The sequence below is a fragment of the Leuciscus leuciscus genome (assembly GCF_965113295.1).
Source record: "Leuciscus leuciscus genome assembly, chromosome: 2".
Classification (NCBI taxonomy): Eukaryota; Metazoa; Chordata; class Actinopteri; order Cypriniformes; family Leuciscidae; genus Leuciscus; species Leuciscus leuciscus.
Window position 1 is genome coordinate 1,995,177 of NC_138726.1, and position 25,608 is coordinate 2,020,784.

Here is a 25,608-nt window from a genome sequence, read left to right on the forward strand (position 1 = left end):
TGTCCAGAATCATCTGAAGGGCGTCTTTACCGGAGAAGCGTGCCATCCTCGGAGCGCGATGAACTATCAGTAAATCTCTATTGAAGAAACTTTGTGTTTTTATGGCATTGATCGGGGGGCGGGTGCGATGCATAGATCACCTAAACTTTTTTTTTTTTTTTTTTTTTTTTATTATTACAGGGACAGTGCATATTAATAAACATTTCTGCCAATATGCCAGAGTTAGCCAGAAGGCTATTTTTCATCTGCAGTCCCCGGACAGATGTTAAAAGTCACCCTAAAAGAGAGTAAAATTACATATATATATAAAAAAATTGTACAATACATTTAGTAAGAAATCCTATTATGTTAAAAAATACAGTCAAAATACAGCAAACCAACAATCAAACAAACATCTGACAAAAACATGACATATACACACACACAAGGCAAGAAGCCAGCAGTGGATAGAGCAGTTCTAGAAATTTGTTAATGTTGACAGATCTGAAATTCAAGAAGCCATTTCTTTAAATGGTTCTTAAATGTACAATATGTGTTTAGATTTCTGATGATTAAAGGAATGCGGTTCCATTCAGTAGCAGCTCGAACAGAAAAAGAAGTATGACCAAATACACTTTTTCTAAAGGGAATGACACAATCTCCCCTCGCTGCACCTCTGGTTCTGCTATGATCAGCTGTACGGATGTTAACAAACTGGTGGAGTGGAGGAGATGATAAACCATGAATAATTTTGTATAGAAGACATAGATTTGAGTATTTGACCATGTTTTCCCAGCTGAGTAATCTATGTTTTTGTAATATTGGACAATGATGAGAAATAATTGGTTTCTTATCCAGAATTTTAACAGATCGTTTGTAAAGTGACTGCAGAGGTTTCAGAGATGTAACACTAGCGTGTGACCAGATGGGTAGACAGTAAGTGATATGTGATAAGATCATAGAGTGCATGTACATTTTTGCTGCCTGTGTGGACATTTGATGGCGAATGTGTCTAAAATTCATGAAGTTAAATTTGATGCGATTACAGACCCTTTTTACATGCGATGTAAACGACAATTTTGAATCAATCAAAACCCCCAGATATTTGTATTCTGACACGATCTGCAGCCTTTCCCCAGAAACGAAAATATCTGGCTCAACACTAAAGTTTTTGTGGGACTTTGTGAAAAACATTGCTACTGTTTTTGATGTATTCAGCTGCAGGCAGGATTGTTTCAACCAAGCTGTAATGTTGTCCATGGATTTAGTGAGCTTCTGAGCCACCTGAGAGATATTCTTACCATGAACATAGACTACAGTGTCATCAGCATACATCTGCATAGAGACATCAGGACAGACGGACGGAAGGTCATTTATATAAAGTGAGAACAATAGAGGCCCTAAAATAGATCCTTGAGGAAGACCGGTGGACAGACTAAGAGCGACTGATTTAAAAGACTGGACTCTGACATGTTGGAGACGGTCAGTGAGGTAAGACTCAATCCATAAGTGCATCCGAGGAAAAGTTATAACTGCATAGTTTTGCCAACAAAATTGTATAATTAACAGTGTCAAAAGCCTTCCGGAGATCCAGGAACACCGCACCAACAACCCCACCTCGGTCCAACAGAGCCCTGATGTTTTCAGTAAAGAAGCAAGTCGCAGTCTCGGTGGAGTAATTGGCTCTGAAGCCAAACTGCATAGGGTGGAGGGCAAAGGGTGTGGAATTTAGATGGTTAATAATTTGTTTTGCTATTAGTTTCTCTGCAATCTTAGACACTGCAGGCAATATACTGATGGGTCTGTAGTTTGACATGGAATGAGGATCTCCACTTTTGAAAATTGGAGCAACAACAGCTGGTTTCCACATGCTTGGGAAAATATTTTGTGAAATAGACATGTTGATTATTTTGGTGATGGGGGATGTGATTGATATACTTAGTGCCTTGAGCATTACCGTATCCATATCAAAAATATCTTTACATTTTGATGGTCTGAGTGATTTAATGGTCCGTGATACCTCTGATTCTGTGACGTTAATTAAACTAAAAACGAATTGACTTTTGTCTATTGACGGAGTGTATATGTTGTCTGGTGTAAAACAGTTCGCTATGTTAGCCACAGAATCAATAAAATAGTGATTAAATGCTTCTGCTATAACCGGAAGATTGTTTGTCGGTTTTTAATTTATTTTAATTACTGGAGTGTTTTGTTCTTTGGGGCGACCACCCATCATTTTTCTTAGCTGATTCCATATTGTTTTAGTATTTCCATTGGATTTTTCAATTATAGTGAGATAGAAATCTGCCTTTGCTTTTCTTAATGACCTTACAACTTTATTTCTCAACATGGCGAAACGTCCTCTGTCATGACTTGATTTAGTTTTATTTGCTAGTTTTAGGGCTTGATTTTTATGATGTCTGGATTTATCCAGGGTACAGTGTTTTTGTGTTGTTTGTACTTGATTTTTTGTGAGAATTCTTTAATAGTTCTCTCAAGTGTTTTTAGAAATATTTGGCTGTCTCTTTCGCAATCAACTAAAGATAAAATGTCATCCCATTGAATTTGGTTAGCTGCAGCTACAAAGTTTTGATAATTATTTTTAGGAATTGTAATAGTCAATTTTTTTTCTCTAGTGCAAGGGTGAAAACGTTTTTTTGGCAAGCTTTCTTGTGACAAGAATTAGATTGTGATCTAATAAACCTGTCAACATATTAAATTATTTTATAATTCTTTCAGGTCTATTGGTAAATATGAGATCGATTTGTGTCTTGGTAGAGTTAGTTATTCTTGTTGGCCCACGTATAACTTGTGTTAGATCATACCTGTCAGTGATTTGTTTAAGCTTTTTTCTACAGGATTTGTCCTCCCAGTTGATGTTAAAATCCCCCATAATGATAAGTTCTTTATCAAGGTTGCTTTCTTTTAGCAGCTGCTCAAAGTTTTCATAAAAACTGTTATCTGCAGAGGGAGGCCTATACATTACAACAAGGACAAATGACATTTGTGGTGAAAGGGTGATATTGAGACCTAAACATTCTAATAAATTGTTTGACCATTTGATTTTGTGACACTGTAATGTGCTTTTTATATAAACCATCACTCCTCCCCCCCTTTTTGATCCCTCCCTGTCTTTCCTGTAGATGCTATAACCAGGAATATTCAGAGCTGCCGACGGAGCATTTTGATTAAGCCAGGTTTCAGATAAGCATAAAAAGTCCAGGTTTGAATCCGATAAAAGATGCTGTATTTGCTCACTTTTAGACAGTATGCTTCAAACGTTTAGATGTCCACCTAGAAGACCCTTTAGTTTAGCCCTAGGGTCCCACATTGTTCGTGAATGATTGACAGTCTGAAACACCTCCCACTTCCTGTTCTTCGCTGTGGCGAGGGGGGCGTGGTTCAGCGAGGTCTGCGACAGGAGAGAGAGCGGGGAGAGAAGCAGCGGTAAGTGGGTTAAGTACGAAATGATTTACACCTGTGTCTCGTTGCAGTAATTGGCGTGGGGAGACTGCATTTAAGGAGAGGTCTCACAGCCATCGAGGAGAGAGAGGGCTGAGGACTCGTGGGAACCAGGCAGAGGACTGAGACATCTGTGGACTGAGATTACAGTGCTGTTTGATCCTGTAAAGTTGTGTTGAGTTTTGTGAGCGCATGTGGCGCGATTGTTATGTACGAATTGAGTTATTAAATACCCACGAGTCTCAGCCAGCCGACCCCGGTCTCCTTCCTTCTCCCATACACAAACAAAGGGATTTTTATTACACTGGTGCCGAAACCCGGGAAGGAAGGAGAACGCCGCCGCCGAAATGCAATCTCCGCCAGGAACATCGGGAACGCCATTTGCGGACATCATCGCATCGCTCGCGGGTCTACATCAAGAGAACCATCAAGCCCTGCTGGACTTGAGGGACGATCAGGAGAAACGGTTCCACGTCATGATGCAAGCCCAGCAGGAGGACCGCGAGCTGTTCCGGAGCTGGCTGGACCGGGAGGTTCGGACGGAGCCGGCTTCCCCCGGCGCCGCGGCCACCACAGCAGCTCACATGCCTCTGAACAAGATGGGACCGGCTGATGATCCCGAGGCCTTTATGGACCTGTTTGAGCGGACGGCCGAGGCATGTGAGTGGCCACAGGACAGCTGGCCGGTGCGCCTGATTCCACTACTGTCGGGGGAAGCCCAGAAGGCTGCTCAACAACTGCCCGTCCAGAACCTCCTGGTGTACGCCGATCTACGACGAGCTATTCTCCAAAGGGTCGGCCTCAACCCTGAACAACATCGACAGCGCTTCCGTTCACTGGAACTGGCGGAAGCGGGCCGACCCTTTGTACTGGCGCAGCAGCTCCGGGACTCGTGCCGCAAATGGCTGTTGGCCGGAGGAAGCGACGCCAAGGACATTATCAACAAGGTGGTACTGGAGCAGTTCATTTCCCGTCTGCCGAGGAGGACTGCCCAGTGGGTCCAGTGCCACCGACCGGCGTCGCTGGATCTGGCCATCCAATTGGCGGAGGACCAGATGGCGGCGTGCTCCGGGGTCGGCGAACCCCTGCCATCTATCTCTCTCTCTCTCTCTCCCCCTGTTCCTCTCTCTACCCCTCCCCCTAAACCTGTTCCTTTCCCCAGGACCCGTATCAGTGGCCCGCCACGGGCCTACCCGCGATGGAGGGCTGGAGCCGAGGTTCCAGCCGGGCCGCGAGGCCCTGTCAGGGGGCCGGGGTCCCAGGAGGGACTCGATGGCGCTGCTGCACTCTCCCCACGCCAATCACTGGACCCACTTTCTGCCACTAGGGCGGCGGGAAAACCTGGGCCGGTCTGTTGGCGTTGCGGGGATCCGGGCCATTTCGTGGATAGGTGCCCGGTCATGGAGGTAGGGACGATGGTCCGGATCCCGGACGTCCCGCAGACCGCCCCTGATCAAGCCGGGTTATACCAGATACCTGTGAGTATTAAGGGGGGTACCTATCAGGCATTGGTGGATTCGGGTTGTAACCAGACCTCTATCCATCAAAGCCTGATACAATCTGGGGCATTGGATACGGGCCGCATGGTTAAGGTGAGGTGTGTGCACGGGGATATAGTGGAATACCCGTTAAGAGCCATCACTATTAAATTTAGGGGACACAATCATTGTGTGGAGGTGGCAGTTAGTCCGCGCCTCCGACATCCGTTAATTTTGGGGACAAATTGGCCAGCTTTCGAACAATTATTGGGGTGCTTGACAACGGATGTCTCTGGGAAAAAGAGAGGGCGGGGAAGGGGAGCTAGCACTCAGGTGGGAGAGGCTGTACCTGGACCTAGCGGGTCTGTTTCAGAGGATGCGAGCGGCGTGGTGAGGTTAAACCTCTCCAACCGCGATGACTTTCCCCTGGAACAGTCGCAAGATGAGACGCTCAAACATGCGTTTGAACAGGTCCGTTCCATCGATGGGCAGCCCCTCCAACCTGATCGCGCGCTCTCCTATCCTTATTTTGCCATAATTAAGGACCGGTTGTATCGAGTGACCCAAGACACTCAGACAAAGGAAGATACAACCCAATTGTTAGTACCACGGAGCCGTCGGGAAATGCTTTTCCAGACGGCGCATTGTAATCCGATGGCTGGGCATTTAGGGATGACTTCCACACTAAATCGTCTAATGACCCGATTCTTTTGGCCGGGCATCCACGAGAACGTGCGCAGATGGTGCGCGTCGTGTCGTGAATGTCAGTTGGTGAACCCACCGGCCGCCCCAAAAGCGCCTTTGCGCCCTTTACCTCTTATGCAGGTCCCTTTCGAGAGAATTGGTATGGACCTCATCGGGCCATTAGAACGAACCGCACGGGGACATCGCTTTGCGTTGGTCATAGTGGACTACGCAACGCGATATCCCGAAGCAGTGGCGCTCCGCACCATTTCCGCTAAAAGTGTGGCGGACGCACTGTTTCGTTTAATCTCCCGCGTGGGAATCCCGAAAGAGATTCTCACGGATCAGGGCACCGCGTTTATGTCTCGCACGTTAAGCGAATTGTACGAATTATTGGGCATTAAATCGGTACGAACCAGTGTCTATCACCCACAAACGGACGGGCTGGTCGAACGGTTTAATCGCACGTTGAAGACAATGATTCGTAAATTCGTACAAGAGGACGCGAAAAATTGGGACAGATGGCTAGAACCCCTCTTATTTGCTGTGCGCGAGGTCCCGCAAGCCTCCACGGGGTTTTCCCCATTCGAGCTTCTTTACGGACGTCAGCCTCGTGGGGTTTTAGACGTCCTGAAAGAAACTTGGGAGGACGGACGCTCGGATAGCAAAAATGAAATTCAGTATGTCGTGGACCTGAGAGCAAAGCTCCATACACTGGGGCGGCTCTCTATGGAGAATTTGCTCCAGGCTCAGGACAGGCAAAGCCGGCTATATAACAGGGGAACTAAGCTTAGAGAATTTACACAGGGAGATAAAGTGCTCGTGTTACTACCAACTTCCAGCTCTAAGTTATTAGCTAAGTGGCAAGGACCCTTTGAGGTCACACAGCGAATAGGCGATCTCAATTATGAAGTAATACGAACGGACAGAGGCGATTCACGACAGATCTATCACCTCAATCTCCTTAAAAAGTGGAGTGAGGAGGAGTCAGTGTTGCTTGCAACGGCAGTGAGTGGGGAGGAAGATCTCGGGCCAGAGGCGATCGTCAAAGGGAAATCTCTCGCCCTGGCCCCCGGAGGAGATCACCTCTCGCCCTCGCAGCTCGCTGACATTGCAAAGATACAATCTGAGTTTGCAGATGTGTTTTCGCCCCTGCCCGGTCGTACTAATCTGATTCAGCACCACATTGAGACGGAGCCGGGCGTGGTAGTTCGCGGCCGGCCATACAGGTTGCCTGAACACAAAAAAAAAGTGGTTCAGACCGAATTAGAGGCAATGCTGGAGTTGGGGGTAATCGAGGAGTCTTACAGTGACTGGGCGAGCCCGATAGTCTTAGTTCCTAAGACGGACGGCTCAGTGCGGTTCTGTGTAGACTATCGCAGGGTGAACGCAGTGTCGAAATTCGACGCATATCCAATGCCGCGGATTGACGAGTTGCTTGATCGGTTAGGCTCGGCTCGTTTTTACTCGACATTGGACTTAACGAAAGGATATTGGCAGATCCCCTTATCTCCCATGTCCAAAGAAAAGACGGCTTTCACCACGCCGTTTGGATTACACCAATTTGTGACACTTCCTTTCGGGCTGTTCGGGGCACCAGCCACGTTTCAGCGCCTTATGGATAAGGTTCTGCGGCCCCACACTGCATATGCCGCTGCTTACTTGGATGATATTATCATCTACAGTAATGATTGGCAGCGGCATATGGAGCAGGTGAGGGCCGTTCTTGGGGCGCTGAGACGGGCGGGGCTGACGGCCAACCCGAAGAAGTGTGCAGTTGGGCGGTTGGAAGTGAGGTATCTGGGTTTCCACTTAGGTCATGGGCAGGTGCGTCCTCAAATTGATAAGACCGCAGCAATTGCAACCTGTCCGAGACCTAAGACCAAAAAGGAGGTGAGGCAGTTCCTGGGGCTGGCGGGATATTATAGAAGGTTTATTCCTGGTTATTCGGACCTCACCAGCCCGCTGACTGACCTCACTAAAAAGGAAGTGCCAGATACGGTCCAGTGGACGGAGCAGTGCCAACAGGTTTTTACCAAGGTTAAGGCTGCTCTGTGTGGCGGGCCGCTCTTGCACTCCCCTAACTTTTCTCTCCCTTTTTTATTGCAGACTGACGCGTCGGACAGGGGGCTGGGTGCTGTACTGTCCCAGGAGGTGGAGGGGGAGGATCGCCCGGTGCTGTACATTAGTCGTAAGCTCTCGAAGAGAGAGACTAAGTACAGCACCATCGAGAAAGAATGCTTGGCCATCAGGTGGGCGGTTCTCACCCTTCGCTACTACCTCCTGGGACGGGAGTTCACCCTCTGTTCGGACCACGCTCCCCTGCAGTGGCTCCACCGCATGAAGGATACCAACGCGCGGATCACCCGTTGGTATCTCGCTTTACAGCCTTTTAAGTTCAAGGTGATCCACAGGCCGGGTGTACAGATGGCTGTGGCCGACTTCCTCTCCAGGAGGAGGGGGAGGGAGGCTGCAGGCCGGATGGCTCCCCGGCCTGAGTCGGGCGGTGGGGGTATGTGGCGAGGGGGGCGTGGTTCAGCGAGGTCTGCGACAGGAGAGAGAGCGGGGAGAGAAGCAGCGGTAAGTGGGTTAAGTACGAAATGATTTACACCTGTGTCTCGTTGCAGTAATTGGCGTGGGGAGACTGCATTTAAGGAGAGGTCTCACAGCCATCGAGGAGAGAGAGGGCTGAGGACTCGTGGGAACCAGGCAGAGGACTGAGACATCTGTGGACTGAGATTACAGTGCTGTTTGATCCTGTAAAGTTGTGTTGAGTTTTGTGAGCGCATGTGGCGCGATTGTTATGTACGAATTGAGTTATTAAATACCCACGAGTCTCAGCCAGCCGACCCCGGTCTCCTTCCTTCTCCCATACACAAACAAAGGGATTTTTATTACATTCGCAATCCCAGGATTTAGACGTTTCCTGTTTACATTCTGCGTTACTATAGGGACGCGCAAAGCGCCCTTTTTTGAAGTGGTCGCAGAACTTTGGGGTCTAGACAGCCCAGCATGTACCTCAAGCCCCGAGGAAAAACAGGATCCACCCGATGTCCCCGCGAAGTCATCACTTTGCAGGCTCGACCTCCGTGATCCCCCGAGGACACGCCGCACTCCACCCACGCCGACACCGGCATGAGAAACCCGTGCGCGCCGATCCATTATCTCCGTCTCAGCACCAGCACGTCTCCCCAGCGTCCCAGCACCAAGGGAAGACGACGGACACGGAAGGTTAGAATGTACAGGATTACATTGTAGCGCATCATACAAAGGGCATACCTGTAGGACTGTAGTAGTGCGCTCCTCCAGTGTAACGCGGTGTGGTCCTGGGCATGGATGTATGTCTCCAGATAATATCAAACAGATTGAGATGATCAGTGAATTTGTCCATTGTAGGCGTGAAGTTGTCTTTGTTTTTTTTCGGATTTGTTTATAGAGATGAGGATAAATGAAAGTCATAGCCACAAGGTATTTTCCATAACCAATGCTTGGCTTGACATTATTGTTTGTTTGTTTGTAAAGTAGATCCAAACTGCTGAAGAACCTTTTCCCACAGAAGATAAGTTGTTGCTTGCTATCAGCAAGTTTGAGGTCAACATTAGATGGTATGAGACCCACAATCACAGAGTGTATAGCAGGAGAGCTATTACCACACCTGTCCCAACAGCAGCCATGTTCATGTATGTCCATCCTTTTCAAGAAATCCTTTACCATGTGAATAGCGCCGGGGGCGGGGCGGCCTCAGCTCATTAAATATAATGAAGGGAGAACGTAAAAACGGTACCTCTCCTTGCTTTCAAATGGATTACATAAGCTGAGAATATTTGTTTTTTATATAAATTACTTCATTTAAAACAAGAGAATTCAAGCTTCATAAAGATATATTTCACGTGTCAGTGGGAGAAATATTCGCTGAGTTACAGTTCATTTTCTGACGCGTTTCAGAATAGACTTCACTGACAGAGAGAAGACAGAACTCGCATCATGTTTATTTTTCTTTATTTGGCGAAAAGCACAACACTTTGTTTTTATTGTGAGTATACACAAAAATAATACACACTTAACTGGATCGAGTGATGTAAAACACAAGATTGTAAGATCAAAATCAACAGAGTATTTCTCGTCTCTTAAAAGCTGATAAGGAAAAAAACGAGCCCATCGCGCAGGCGCGACAGCCGACCTCAGGGGGTTAACATAGGAATACCAAGGTACACTGGGAAGCATATCTCAGTGGAAATATGCAAATAGTGCCTGCCCGAAGGGACTTACAGAATAAGCGAAAGACACATGCTCATAGAGGCTTACAGTGGAAATACACATGTGGGGGTCGCCCAAGGGGGGAACCATGCACATGGAGGCACCTAGCCAACGCGAAAGCTGCCGGTGGAATAACTCTGGCGTTGACGTCAACGGCGCTGGAGGAACACAGGGCTTCTCGGGGAAGCTCACCTGAGGAGAATATTGCATGTATCCAGTCCGAGGAGTGGAATGCCGAGCAGGCGAATACACCAGAGCAGATCCCAGTTACCGGCTAGTTGAAGCAAGTACACAGGAGGACACTGGCTCCAAGAGCCCAAGAGGAAGCCACACTCCGGGTGGAGTGTGCCTTCACACCAAGGGGGCATGGTCGACCTTGCTGCTGGTATGCCAAAGCAATGGCGTCCTCTATCCAGTGAGACAACCTGTGCTTGGAGAGAGCCTTTCCCTTTAGCTTCCCACCACAACAGACAAAGAGCTGGTCTGAGGTCCTGAAACACTGCGTTCTGTCACTCTACGTAAGCACGGAGGGCGCATACTGGACAGAGCAGTGCCGAGGCTGGGTCTGCCTCCTCCAAGGGCGGCGCTTGCAGGTTCATCTGGTCTTGAAAGGGAGTGGTGGGACCCTTGGGAACGTATCCAGGCCGGGGCCTCAGGATCACGTGAGAATAGACGCGGCCCGAATTCCAGGCATGCTTCGTCAACCGAAAATGCCTGCAGGTCCCCTACCCTCTCGATGGAGGCCAATGCAACCAGGAGCGCTGTGTTCATTGACAGGAACTTAAGTTCGACTGATTGCAAAGGCTCAAAGGTAGCACTCTGCAGGGCGGATAGAACCACTGCGAGGTCCCAAGAGGGTACGAGAGGAGAGCGAGGAGGATTTAGTCTCCTCGCTCCTTTCAGGAACCTGATGACCAGGTCGTGCTTCCCCACGGACTTACCTTCGACTGCGTCGTGATGTGCGGTGGCAGCGGCAACATACACTTTGAGGGTGGAGGAGACAGTCTTCGCACCAACCCATCTTGTAAAGAAGGAAAGCACAACACTAATCGGGCATTTTCTGGGGTCTTCTCAGCGAGAAGAGCACCAGGTGACGAAGAGGTTCCACTCCAACGCGTAGGCATGTCTTGTGGACAATGCTCTAGCGGAAGTGACTCAAACCTGCCTCGTCCCATCCAGGAGCCACACGTGGAGGTTCCAGAGATCGGGGCGAGGGTGCCATAGGGTGCCCTGTTTCCAGGGAGGTGCTGTCGTGAGGAGTACTAGTTCGGAGAACCAAGTCCGAGTGGACCAATGAGGCGCAACCAAAATGACCTGCTCCTCGTCCTCCCTGATCTTGCACAGGGTCTGTGCAAGAAGGCTCACTGGGGGAAACACATACTTGCGGAGGCCCCGCGGCCAGCTGTGCGCCAGTGCCATACCGAGCGCACCCTCGGTTAGGGAGTAAAACAGGCTGCAATGGGAAGAGTTGTGGGAGGCATACAGATCTATCTGTGCGTCGCCGAACTGTTCCCAAATCAGCTGAACTGTCTGGGGATGGAGTCTCCATTCTCCAGGAAGAGACTGAAACCGTGAGAGCTCGTCTGCTCCATGGTTCAGGTCTCCCGGGATATAAATGGCTCGAAGTGACCTCAGATGCTTCTGACTCCATAGGAGGAGGTGGCGGGCGAGTTGTGACATACGGCGGGAGCGTAGACCACCTTGTCGGTTGATGTACGCTACTGTTGCGGTATTGTCTGAGCGGACTAGTACGTGCTGGTTCTTGAGCAATGCATGCAAGCGGTGCAGAGCCAAACGTAGCGCCAGCAACTCAAGGCAATTAACATGCAAAAGGTGCTGGGGTCCTGTCCAGGAGCCTGCGGCAGCATGTCCATTGCACATGGCACCCCAGCCCGCGGTGGAGGCATCTGTTGAGACAACAACATGCCTGGAAACTTGTTCTAAAGGCACTCCGGCCCATAGAAAGCTGAGGTTTGTCCACGGGGTGAAGGTCTGACGGCAGGTCGGAGTAATTGGTACTCTGAGCGTGCCTTGTTGCCATGCCCACCTCTGGACTCGATTGCAAAGCCAGAGCTGAAGCGGTCTCATATGAAGCAATTCGAGCGGTGTAGCTGCGGATGCCATATGCCCCAGGAGCCTCTGAAATAACTTCAGTGGGACCGCACTCTTGCTATATAATATAGCGTCCCGGTGTGGGGGCACAGTCAGGCCAGGGAAGGACCAGCGTTCCACGGGGGTCTGCTCTGCCAGGGGTCTGGCGACAGAGGGGGACGAGAGTGGCGAGGCTCGTAAGCAGCGTGCACTGTCATCCGAGACGTCTGGTGGCTCAGAGATGGGTGTTAGTTCTTTCTTAAACCAGATTGGGGTGCTGCCCGCCGTGGGGCAAGCAGCGGGGACAGGAGAACAAAAGATTCTCCACCAGGGGAAGGACTGGTGGAGCGGAGGCACGCGGCACGCGGAGGGTTAATCGCTGGCACACAAGCAAATGCGAGAGAAGTGTATGTATTTCATTCAGATAAAGTAGTCTAGTTTTATGCCGGTCAAATGCACTCGGGCTCCCCATGATTAACATCGCGCAACATCAGCATCACACGTGCACACGGAACGCACATGTAGGAAACCTCGTGAATTACGGCCGTTTCACGCATATTTTTTCCGGCGTACATGTTAATCCACACCGGGAGCAGGGGCAGCGCGCGAGCGCCCAACAGGAGCGTCGCGTGAGCAGCAGTGAAGCAGGGGTTTCGCCGCCGAGTCTATTTTGTCTGCGCTGCTCACGCTCAATTTAAAGCCCCCTTTCACACAGAGATTCCAGAAAATACACGGATAAAGTGACCCGAGATTTATTTGACCCGGGTTCGTTTGATTTTGGTTCATTCACACTGCCAGTGATTTTCCGGAATCAGAGAGTGTGTTCTCACACAAGCCGTACAAATCCCGTAAAGACACGTGACATCGATGTAACTTAAAATGTCTTAAGTTTGCCTATGAGCTGCGATTTCTCTCTCTGATTCGATCATAAACTTGCGCATAACGTATCGTTTCACAGCTGGCGAACGATCCCGGCTTCAGCGTCATCACTACGACACGGCATTATTACGGCTTTTGTTCACACAGGACTCTTTTCGTTCCGGGACTGAACACGGCAATGTTACTGGGTCCCCAACCCGGCATCAATCCCGGGTCGTGTTTGCAGTCACACAGAAGGCAAAGCGCTGTGCGCTGGGTTCAAAGCACTGTGTGAAAGGTGCTAAAGTGAAAGCACACTTTTGATGGACAAAATAAATATGATTCCAAACAAAAGTGCCCAAAATGCACAGAATGTGCATGTCTAGTGTGTTTTAACAAGAACTGGATTAGGTTATGTCAGAAAAGAAAATTAAGACTCAAAAATATTTATATAAAATTTACCCATTTAAACTTGTTTTTATAATTCAGTTTGGGTAAAAGGATATGGTATTTTATATATAAAATATATATATATAGAAAATAAATATTTGTGTGTACTGTAAAGTAGTTAGAAAAAATTGAATCGGCTAAAAAAATCGGTATCGGCAGGTCAAACTCAATGAAAAATCGGAATCGGCCTAGAAAATTGTAATCGGTGCATCTCTAGTTAGGAGTTATAAATATGATTACATTGTCTATCTAAATCTAAAACAAATTTCAAGAGAAATATTTAAATTTCTGTACTATTTCTGTGTAAGCCATTATGAAAATGTAAAATGTTTGTGTATTTATATGAGAGTGTGTGTATATATATATATATATATATATATATATATATATATATATATATATATATATAGGCTATGTGTGTGTTGTGGCACAGTGATGAACTTGGAAACTTAAAAATGGCACTTTATGACAAAAAGGTTGCCGACCCCTGGTCTAGAGTATCATGGTACCAGCGCTCACGGCATGGCCTCTTTATCCATGAATCTTTAGAAGTGTACAGGATAAAGGAAGAACAGGCTTAATGGCCAACTGGATTCTCACTCTTCTATCTGCAGGGCAACTCTCACACAGCTGAAATGACGTTCTTCTCATTTTACATTGGTACATGTGTGTGAGCAGACTTCCCTTAGGCCTTCAGCTACAATCAATGACACGCTAATAGTTCCTACACATGCTGGAGATGGAGTTTGATCTTCAAGTCATTTCATGTTTTTTTTTTTTTTTTTACAGACTGCCTTGGGTTTCGTATTATGACATGAGGCAAAATCCATAGTTGGCAAGGCAAGGCAAGGCAAGTTTATTTATATAGCACATTTCATACACAATGGCAATTCAAAGTGCTTTACATAGAAGAAATTAAAATAATGAAAAGAAATAAGAATAATTAAAACAGTTTAGAAAAATAAAATAAAATACAGTACTTTTAAAAAATAAAAAAGAATATTTATTATAGATCTTTCTTTCAAAGGATTCCCTTAAGACTTAAATCTTTCAACCTTCTTTTAACCTTCAATCTTCTTACGACTTCCATCTATCAACTTTCCTTTAACTTTCTTTTCTCCCTCATTTACTCACACGTTCTTTTCACTTTCTTTAGCACTTTAGCACTGCGTTCACATTCTTTCTCAGACGAAAACTTTAATATCGTCATTTAAATACTGTTCTACTTTCAAACCCACATTAATCACTTTCACATTATCACCTTCTGAGTGGGCATTTACAGTTTCGGGCTAAATGCCCTGCTGACATAGGAGAAATTAAAATAATTAAAAGAAATAAGAATAATTAAAACAGTTTAGAAAAATAGAGTAAAATACAGTACAGTACAAACAGTAGTTGTATTTGAAGTCATTAAGTTGGGTCTTTCTTCATTCTGGCCTTTTGTTTTATGTTGTTCTCCATCTTATTTTGTCTTGCCAGTTGGAGCTTCAGGTCACCTGGGAAAAGAGCAAACTCTCCCCCATGCAGAGAATCTCTCTTCTCGGTATGGAGTTGGGTTCGGTCAAACAGTCAGCACGCCTCACAGAGGAACATGCTCGGTCGGTGCTGAACTGCTTGAAAACGTTCAAGGGCAGGACGGCGGTCCCACTGAAATTCTTTCAGAGGCTCCTGGGGCATGTAGCAGCCGCAGCAGCTGTGACGCCGCTCGGCTTGCTTCATATAAGACCGCTTCAGCACTGGCTTCCACGGACATCTCAACCATGTGGCCGACGAGCTATCATGAGCTGTGATCCCAGGAGAGTGGGGACTCCATCCCCTAATGGTCCAACTGATCTGGTGTCTTTTCGCTGCCACACAGGTAGACCTGTACTCCCTAACCGAGGGAAAACTCAGCACCGCTGCACTGGCACACAGCTGGCTCCGGGGCAAATATGCGTTTCCCCCAGCAAGCCTACTTTCACAGACACTGTGCTATTTCAGGGAGGATGAGGAGCAGGTCTTGCTAGTTGCGTCCTATTAGCCCAACCGTACCTGGTTCCCAGAACTCATGCTCAGGGCACTCTATGACACCCATGCCCAGACCTCTGGAAACTCCATGTCTGGTCCCTGTATGTGAAGTGGAGGTTCTAGGTGACATGACACAAGAGCGTGGGATGCTGTAATGGCCGCCACATATACTTTGAGCGTGGAGGGGGTGCGACCCGCATCCAAGAGCTCTTGCAAAAAACGAGTACACTTGGTACTTCGCATGAGTAGGGGTCCAGGCTCCGTGCTGCGCACCAGCCAGAGAACACCACCCATTTCTGAGCGTAGAGGCACCTAGTTGAGAGCGCTCTTGCTTCAGTGATGTCTTTCCATACATGAAGGGCCGGGGACGGGGATGCCAGATTTTCTTGTTCGTCTGCGTGAGGAGATCTCTCCTCAGCGGAATTGGCCATGGGGCTGTTTCCAGCAGTTGTGTCAACTCGGAGAACCATAAATCGTTCTTCCAGAGAGGGGCTATTAGTAGCACTGCACACTAGCTTTCCCTGATCCGTTTGATGACCTGTGGTAGCATCGTGACCAGAGGAAATGCATATAGCGGATGGCTCGGCCAGTCGTGGGCAAGCACGTCCTTCCTCTTTGAGAAAATTTTTCGCCAATGAGCATTGTCTTCTGAGGTAAAGAGGTCGACCTCTGCCTCGCCGAAGATGCTCCATATCAGCTGAACCATCTGAGGGTGAAGAGACCATTCCCCTGGGGGGACATCGTCTCTGGATAGCATATCCGCACCCTGGTTCAGAATGCCTGGCACATGATCAGTAAGTGGCCAGATCGCCACGCGTGAGATGGTACACAGGGTTTCAGCCAGCGCTGAAGAGGACGCATGTGCAGTAGTCCTAGCTGGAGTACTGATGATGCTGAGGCCATGAGACCCAACATCCTCTGAAATCTTTTGAGAGGAGCGCGAGCTCACCATTCAACGCCTAGCGGCATCTTCCAGAGCGGGCGCCCTGGTGAAAAGCGCACTTTCATTCGTATAGAGTCTATCACTGTACTCAGAAAAGAAATACTCTGGCTGGGAGACAATGTGCTCTTGGAAACGTTGATCCTGAGATCCAGGCATTCTAGATGACTGAGTAGCCAGGATCTGTGAGTTATCAACTGCGCCTCCGATTGAGCTATAATCAGCCAATCGTCGAGGTAGTTTAACACTTGCACTCCCCGCTGTCTCAGGGGGGTAAGTGCTGTGTCCATACACCCTCGAAGGCAAATCTCAGGAATGGCCTGTGATGAGACGATATTTGGATGTGAAAATAAGCATCTTTCAGATCCACTGATAAAAACCAATCCCCCGGGCGAATTTGTGCGAGGATCTGCTTGGTTGTCAGCATCCTGAACGGACGCGTCATCAGCGCTTTGTTCAGGTGTCTGAGGTCTAGGATGGGCCTGAGGCCGCCATCCTTCTTGGGAACGAGGAAGAAGGTAAAAACCTGACTCGCTTTGAGAAAGGGGAACTGGTTCAACAGCTCCCTTTTCTAACAGTTTCGACACTTCAGTGCGAAGAACGTGGGCAACGTCCCTTCTCACTGTCGTTTCGACCACGGCTGAAAAGTGCGGGGGTCTGTGAGCAAACTTGTAGAGAGTGGGAACAGTGCTTATGTGCAGGGGTGCATACTTTATAGTGGGCACACAACCTACATTTATTATACCTCCAGCAGTGTGGCTAGGAAGGTTTTCGAGGCTCAGGGTCCAACACAATCTTGGGTCAGGGTCCCTGTTTCATATGCAGGGGTGCACACTTTGTAGTGGGCACACCGCCTATATTTAGAACACCTCCAGCGTGGGCTGAATGAAATCTGGGACCGGACCGCTTCATGATAGGGACCCGGCCGCCCAGCTGCTTTCATGCTTGTGTGCTATTGGTACAGTGCTTGTGTGCGGGGGTGCATACTTTATAGTGGGCACACAGCCTACATTTAGAACACCTCCAGCGTGAGTCAGAGGGGGAAAAGCTAGAAAGCACTCTTTCTTCATTAGATTTTGCAGGGGAGCGTACATTACAGTAGACTCAAACCTGCATTTTAAATACCTCCAGCTTGAGCAAAAGAGGATTGTGTTCACTACCCCTTTTGTAGGAAGCCAGAGATGGATCTTAAACATGACCAAGCTGGCCATGCTTTGTCCAATCACACTTATGCTGGGCTTAGATGGGGGGCGGGGTCAAAAGTTGAGCCTGAGCAACCCCGTCTTCGGACGCTGCCAAAGAGAGTGAATCGCATTGGTGAAAAGATTCAGCGCAGCCGAGATTCGAACTCGGGTGTGTGTGAATAAGCACAGGAGAAAAAAGTCTGTCTCTGTAGTATATGAGTCACTCGGGGTGTGGCCGACATGGTCTCACCTGTTTTTGAATGCTCATTAATACTCAAACCCCACCGTTGTGAACGGGAGGGCGCGAGGGACAGGGTCGCTTTCTGTACGTAAGAAAGCTGGCTGCGAGCGCAGTGAAGAGAGCAGCATAATTTTCATCTGCTGCCAGAGCCGGGATGTGAACATGGGTCTCTGGTGCGAAAGCGGTATGTTTTGTGTCGCCTGTAAAACAGTTACAGTTTGTCGTTTGTTTGCAGGTGTGCATGTTTTATAACAGGCTCGTTTGCTGCAATATTGACATTTCCAGCCGCCCGAACTAAAGAGGGGACTGGGAAATGTGTGAGAAATGGAGGTTGGTCCGGCCTCGGCGGGACTCAAACACTCTCTTTCTTCCTTCCGCCTGTGAGTGACGCAGTTACGAAACTCACTCAGTGTCCGTCTGGGTCATGCAGAGAGCTCGAGAGGGTTCTGCGTGACGCGCGAAATGGGGACGCGAGGGCGTGGTAGCTCTCTTGAATGTAAAGAGAGGAAGCCGCGGGCGCGAACATCACTCGTGTCCGTCCGCTCTGACATCCTTTGTGCGCGGCACTTCTTTTGCGCGGCTCAAGCAAAGGGGAGGAAGAGTGGGAAGAGCAGGAAGCGTGGGGTTGTCATCGGCAAAACCAGCCAGTCGAGCCCACAGGATGGGGAGATCCATCTCGTCGCACCGAGTGCAGCTTCCACGTGTCACGGCCCAGACAGGAAGCGCAGAGGACGTGATGGTCTCCGCCGAAGAGAGGGCCTCTGCACGCCTCAAATTTGCTCTTTTAGAAAAAGTGTGACGCAATGGCGAACACACTAATGCGTTAAAAAGATATATAGTGCGCCGGATGGCACAGCAGAACAGCGGGCTGAATGCGGCGTCCAGTTGAAAAACCAGGAAAGCCGGCGTCCTCAGAACTGCAAGGCAGGTGCCTTGTTCCACTGAAGGCTTCTTATCCAGAGATCAGTGAAGTGGTGAGTTCACTGAAGGAGATAAAATCTGAGGTCCTTGGCGGTGAATGGGCGCTTTATAGCCTTTGGCCATGCCCATTCTGGCGAGCTCTGATATGCTAGGGCGCGAAGTGTCCTGATTGGTTCGCGCATCTGAGCCGCCACGCCATAGGCTTGTGCAGTTGTCGCAGCACAGCCAATGACCGCACTCGCCTTTCATCTGTGTATGCTGTGCAGCTGCACTGCGTTTTAAAGATTTGACTTCAATATTCTCGAGAAAAGGAGTTTTCCCATAGCGTAAGCTAGCCTTATGCAATACGAGAGACCTCTCGAAAGAGAACAATTATAATAGTGTTTAATGAATAAACTCGGAATCCGGAACAGGAAACTCACACTAATACATCAGACATTAATGAATACGGACAAAGACTGAGGGGACGTTTACACAACAACGATATGCTTAAAAGGGAGAAGTTCTTCCTTTGAGTTTTTTGTGTAGCCTACAGATGACACCATTATCAAAATGATCCCCATTCTCACAGATCCGTGAAAATGACTAAAAATGCTGTATTCTGCTGCCAGGCCATTAGATGGCGATGAAACACAATAGACTGAACACGTAATACACGTATGCATGACGTCATCGTCTTCAAAGATTCACTTTTTGTTATTTACACGGAGACCATATTCAAAAACTTGCACTTTGAAACCCGTTTTCAAAACTTTGCGTTTTCAGGCACCCAAAACGTTGCTGTCGTGTAAACAAACAGCCAAAATGCATAAGAAGTTTTATGTTTTTAGTTAAAAAAATGGTGTCATGTAAACAGGCCCTGAGGGAGAACACAGGGTATAAATACCCAGAGCAAACAAATGAACTTAATTAGATAATGAACAGGACACAGGTGAAATGGCTAATCAAACAGTTTGGGGAAAATTAGGTCACAGGGAAACAGGACACAGAGCATACATGTTACAGTATGCCCCCTCCCAATAAGGCACGTCCTTGTGCCATAAATAGTCCAAATGAGAAGGGAGGGAGGGGGCTCTGGAGGAGGGCGTGGAGCAGGCAAAAAACATAAGGAGTCCATGGAGTATTGGATGGAGGGAGGAGCCAGGAGCCAGACGTTAGGCCAGAGCCGAAGGTGCAGGCAGGTCGACGGCTGACCAAGGCGAAGCTGGAGGGACGAGGGAGCCTGGAGAAGCCTTATGGCCGATGGTGCCGAGGGAGGGAGGAGCCAGGGTGAAGTCGATGGGTCGACAGGCCGAGGTGGAGCGATGGGCCCGGAGGCTGGAGGCGGATCCTCTGTGCTGGACGGAGCTGGTGGCCTGAAGACACTGGGCAGGTCTTCACAGTATGTAGGAGATGCCGAAAGGATGAAGGACAACAGCAGAGGCAGGGCTGAGGAATTGGCTGATTGAGGATGTGGGAGAGGGAGGTTGGGAGACACAGCTGGAGAAACAGGGGGTGCTGAAGATTCAAGGGACATTGGAGATACAGGGGGTCCTGGAGATATGGGGAAACTGGGAATAATGTCACCAAAAAAGTCAATAACATCTACCTCAAACACCTCTTTGAGTTCCTCAACATAAGAGCCAGAGGCCTCCTTCAGCTCACACACAGCAGTGGAGTTGTAGGCGGGGCTATCCTTCCAGCCCTCGAGCTCCACAAGCACTCCCTCAGCGACGCACAATGTTGCCGGCTCTCGCGTCTGGTCAGACTCATGATGTGGGACAGGCTCCAGGGTGATGACTTCTTCTGACCTCTTCCTCGGTTCAGGCTCGTCCATCTCGGAAGGCCAGTCTCCATGGTCTGTGGTGGGCACATGCAACTTCTCCGTCGTGTCACTCGGTGGGTGGTGGTCAGGGACGGACTGACAATCTGTGCGTTCTGGAAAAGTCCAGAACGGCAGTCCAACCGAGGGCCGTTGGCAAAAAAAAAAAAATAATAAAAATAATATATATAATAAAGCAATATGAACAGCCAACAGCAGGGGCACTAATACGATCACTTATAGGCTATACGTGAAAAACAAACAACAAAAAAAACAACTGAGGAAGAAGAGTCGGCCTACTACTAGCAACTGACAGAAAGTTAGTTTTATAAGGCTGCACTTTTAAATTTGCTTACATTATATTTTAATAGTTAAGTTATAGTATAGCAGGGGTCTCCAACCTGGTGCCTGTGAGTTGCCCGCTAAACACATTCTATAATTAGCCTCAACTTGCCAATAGCGATCCACTGTAAATCGGGGCTCCAGACTTCGAATAAATGGTATCATTTTGCGACCTTTTCAACTGAAGGGTTAGACCGTTTCAATTTGAACTTTTGCCTCAACAAAATTACCCAACTCTCTTTGATTATACGCTGTCGTTTGCGTTGCGTATGAGAAACATCAAATGGCAAACGCTAAAAAAACGGAACAAAACTTGTTTGATCTGAGCAGCGCAGAGCATTATCAGCTCGGCCCAAAAAACAGCGATCGCGGCCAAAGCAGCTGTGCGGGCTGATCTCGATCACGCGAACTTTAGCCTACACAGAGCTGCACGATCCACTGAGAAGCTGTTCAATTCAGCGCAGAATTATCTATCTCTATTATAAACCCACAGATGACTATGTGATTTAAGCTAGTTAAAAGATGAAACAGCGCTGATATTCACAACATATTGACACAAAAAACCAGAAGAAACATTGTTCCAAGAACAAACCAGTTAGAAGACATTTCACTCCACAACTTATGAATTAACCAGTTGGTAAAACCAACTTTTTTGGCAGAAATGTGCCTGTATATATTCATATTAACAATGCTGTTATATATAGTCATGTATACATTTATTAAGTGTAATGCAGTAATGTTTTTGTTTAGAATTTATGACAGTTTATTTATATATTTATTTTTGCATTTATATTTATTATACTAAATGTTTGGGCTACTGTTTTTGATAAAATAGGTTTATAGAAAATCAACAACTTTTTTTTTTTTTTTTTTTTTTTTTTGCTTGTAAGTCTGAACCAGAATATCAAGATATTTTATTATTTTGCATATGATGGTGAAAAGTAAAAAAGCACCACCATGTTATGTATAATAAAGTATAACAAATAAAAATGCCTTCTAGATTATTTTATCCCTTGAGGTAGCCCTCGCACACAAAAAGGTTGGAGACCCCTCACCCCTGGTGGTATATAGTAACTATATGTTTCATAATTACATTTTGTGTACTTTGGGGTTTCTGTAGCCAGTGACATTTAATTATTTGTAGCCTATTTTATGGCATTGTAAATTTTTTGTTTTTATTTGAAGGTTGAGGCTTCATTAATAAGCACAACCCCAATTATCATCAGTGGTTTTGAGATGTTACTTGCTGTGAATACCTTGTCTGATAGGCTACAGTATTGTGGCATATAGTATCAGGACATCCTGGCTAGTGTCTGTCGCGCACGGCTAGGGCGAATGGCCAGATGATGGGCCTATTTAGGAGAAAGTCCAGGGCTGTTTTTTAGCCCCAGTCCGTCCCTGGTGGTGGTGGAGTGGGGCTGGTAATGCTGTCATCCTCAGCAGGGCCGATGATAAATGGTGAGTTGTTGTTTACCAGCACCCACTCCATGATGGCGCTCGACATCTTCGTTCTGGCTGCCCGCTGGAACGCGTGCCTTCGACCGCTCGCTCAGGCTGGCATGGTAAAATATACAGAGCGAACGGTCGGGGTAAAGCGTCTGGCACGCAAGCTGGATAAAATCATGTGTGTGTTCTTCCAGCGGGCAGTCTTCATGCTCCAGCCACAAAAGCTGGACTGCGGGAAGGGCCATTGGGAAAAAAATTTAAATAAACAGAAAGAAAAAACGCTTCAAAGTACTGTTAGGTCCGTTCTTCTGTTACATTACGTGTAGTGGAAACAGCATGAAGACGAAGGAGAACAATTATAATAGTATTTAATGAATTAACTCAGAATCAGGAACAGGAAACTAACACATTAACAAGAACGGACGAGGACTGAGGGAGAACACAGGGTCTAAATACACAGAGCAAACAAAGGAACTTAGATAATGAACAGGACAGAGGTGAAAGAAATGACTAAATCAAACAGATTGGGGAAAACTAGGTCACAGGGAAACACGACACAGAGCATACATGTTACAATACTATAACACATTCATTTTAACCATTTTGAAAATATAAAATCTTTCTACAGAAATCTGTAGGTGTACCAAATGATTAATTGATTAGCCATTAAGAACAGTTGGATTAAATTATGGAAAATATATTATACTGGTTGATGCAAATAAAAAGTTTGATAGTAATAGCATTATGGAAGGCAGTTACTGTGAATGAAACCCTTATTATCTGCAGTGAAAAGTATACTGTGTATTGTACAGATATAATTGAAAATATGCTGAAATGTTTGAGAGAGAAAAAAAAACTGACTTAAGAGAAATAACCTGGCATGAGGAATATCAGTTGTGGTGAAAAAGTAAAAAGTGTGTTCTATTTAGGGTATGAATTTGAAATCATATTAAGTGTAATGGCGTTCTCAGAACCTGCAAACAAGCCTGCACTGGCTCTTTACGGGCCCACTTAGGGCTAGCCTAAGGGCCCCCAGCGGGCTGCCAGCGCAGGGCCCATGAGAATTTGCTCATTGGCAAAACGTTGGCCCCTTAGCGCTGGCCCTGCACGGGCAGCCCTCACTTAGACCCCAGGAAGCCCTCACTAAGCCCACACTATTAATCTACAACAATAAATCTGTTTCACTATAAATACTTTTCAGCTACTACTAAAAACAATTATTCTATACATCTGAATTGGATGCAGTTAACCACTTAACTAATGTCTTTGTCAAAAATGTACAGTAGTCAAAGGGATTTCAAATTAATGTATTTATTAATTACAACATAAAACATTCAATTCAGGTTAATACAGGTTAAAGGATTAGTTCACCTCAAAATGAACATTTCCTGATAATTCTCTCACCCCAATGCCAATGCCCCATGTCTTTCTTTCTTCAGTGGAAAAGAAATTAAGTTTAATTTTGAGGAAAACATTTCAGGATTTTTCTCCACACAATTGGCTTCAACGACAACCAGAATATTGAAGTTCAAATCAATGCCGCTTACAAAATAAGCTTTCTGAATTTAGGATATTTGAAATAAACCTGAATTTACACATAATTGTATAACCTTTAGTATGAAAAACACTAATGGCCGGTTCAGATTACACGATTTTAGCCCGATTTTGCCACGATCCGTTTGACTTAGAGTGTCGTGGGAATTTGTATACGACAACGGGCGTCGGGACACAAGATTCGATCGTTTCATCTCGTATAGTGTGTCATAGCGGGCGACAGCCTACGTTGCGTCTGCGATGCTTCACGACACCACGACAAAAAGACTAGCATGTTTAATTTTTTTTCCGGTCCTCCACCACGGTTTCTATCACGTGTGACATTGACCAATAGGAGCACAGACGCATTTTAATACACAGCTTTCAAAAATGCCGAAACGAAATAGAGACGATAGTGTTGCTAAGTGGAATTATGAAATGGAGGAAAGGTTCGTGGAGCTGTGGCAACAGTACTCCTGCCTGTATGATGTTTCATCGAGAGAGTACCATGACAGAATTAAAAAAGAAAAATGCTGGCGAAAAATAGCATAAGTACTTCAGCAACCCGGTGAGTAACTGTTAATTAACTGACTGTAATTAGCATTAAGCTAACTAATCATTCATTAACCCTCTGGGGACCAAGCTGTTTTTGGGGCCCTTGAGATGTTCTGACATGCTCTGACATTTGTGCTTTTTTCAGTTATTTATAAACATGTTAATGGCAAAGGTGTAAATTCACTCTATATAGCACAAACAGGGCTACCATAATATGCGAGCAACATGTATGTAGATGTTTGTATTTTTAAGAGAATAATGTTTATGCGTGGTTATTTAAAAAAATTAAAATGAAAGTTGCTGAAATAAGACCACAAAACTCATACAAAATATGTGCCCACAAGACTTTTGACTAATGGATGTTGTCCCTTTCAGTTCTAGCTTCAAAATTATGTGAAAATAGTCTTGCTTTATCGTTCACAAAAAAAAATACATTGATTTAAATGGTGTAAAACAGGTTTTGCTTGGAAAGCCAATATGCGAGGGGGAGGAGTAGTTTACACCTTAGATTACCCAGTCCCACCCACTCTGCATAATGACTCTGCATAATTAGCCATTCATTCAGGTGTGACACTGACTGAGCCACAATACAAGGACAAAATATATATTTTGAAGAAGACTTATATTGACCATTTAAGATTTTGCTTACATCTATCTTGTAAATATGTTTTGCTATTTTATTAAAAAGGTTACAATTACAACAATAATTACAATTTCAGCAATATTTCTGCAAAAAAGTACTCTTTCTTTGTAAAAAAAAAAAAAAAAATGATTATAGGCCTACATTTTATCATATGTATTCATTAGTTTGAATATAGCCAACATTGGAACATCTTAGTCTATGACTTTATTTTTGACAAAATAGTATTTTATATTTATGAGCAGAAAAGCTTATTTGATGTGACAGTATATTCTACAGTAAAAACTGTACCCAAATCTAGTCAACAAAATGTTGTCTTTCATACTTCGCCTGACTGTAACGCAGTAACTGTAACTGTAAAAGCAGTTTATTCTTTCACACACAGACGCGCGATTCATATTTAGGCTAAACACTCTTTACAAATATGTACCCTTCATTCATCTCACAGAAAACGCGATTCATATTATAGAAACGCGATTCATCTTTTTGTTTACATAAGCCTACAACGTTATTCCATAACGTTATTCCACATTAACACTTGAGAAAGGATAACTTAGCCTACCTCACTCCTCAGCGGGATCTGCTCCTCATATCAGCACGGAAACTTTTCTCCATAAGGTAGGCTATATTATGCCTCTTTGTTTACAGCTGATGTGGGGGCGTTTCACAGACTGAAATGGTTCTCAGAATTTGCGTTTGAATAGCACGCGCTCTCCGGGGCGTGGTCAAATTACTTTTG

The 25,608-nt window shown here is 46.3% G+C and overlaps 1 protein-coding gene across 1 annotated transcript; it reads left to right on the forward strand.

Moving 5' to 3' along the window:
* Positions 1-3,422: 3,422 nt before the first annotated feature.
* LOC309492152 (uncharacterized protein) lies at positions 3,423-8,246 on the forward strand. The gene is made up of 2 exons (XM_082161018.1): positions 3,423-4,919; positions 8,231-8,246. Exons 1-2 carry the CDS (start codon positions 3,789-3,791, stop codon positions 8,231-8,233), a joined length of 1,134 nt encoding a protein of 377 aa, XP_082017144.1. The 5' UTR covers positions 3,423-3,788; the 3' UTR covers positions 8,234-8,246.
* The last annotated feature ends 17,362 nt before the right edge of the window (positions 8,247-25,608 follow it).

Coding starts and splice junctions, on each gene's coding strand:
- LOC309492152 (XM_082161018.1), top strand. CDS start 3,789: ATGCAATCTCCGCCAGGAACATCGGGAACGCCATTTGCGGACATCATC.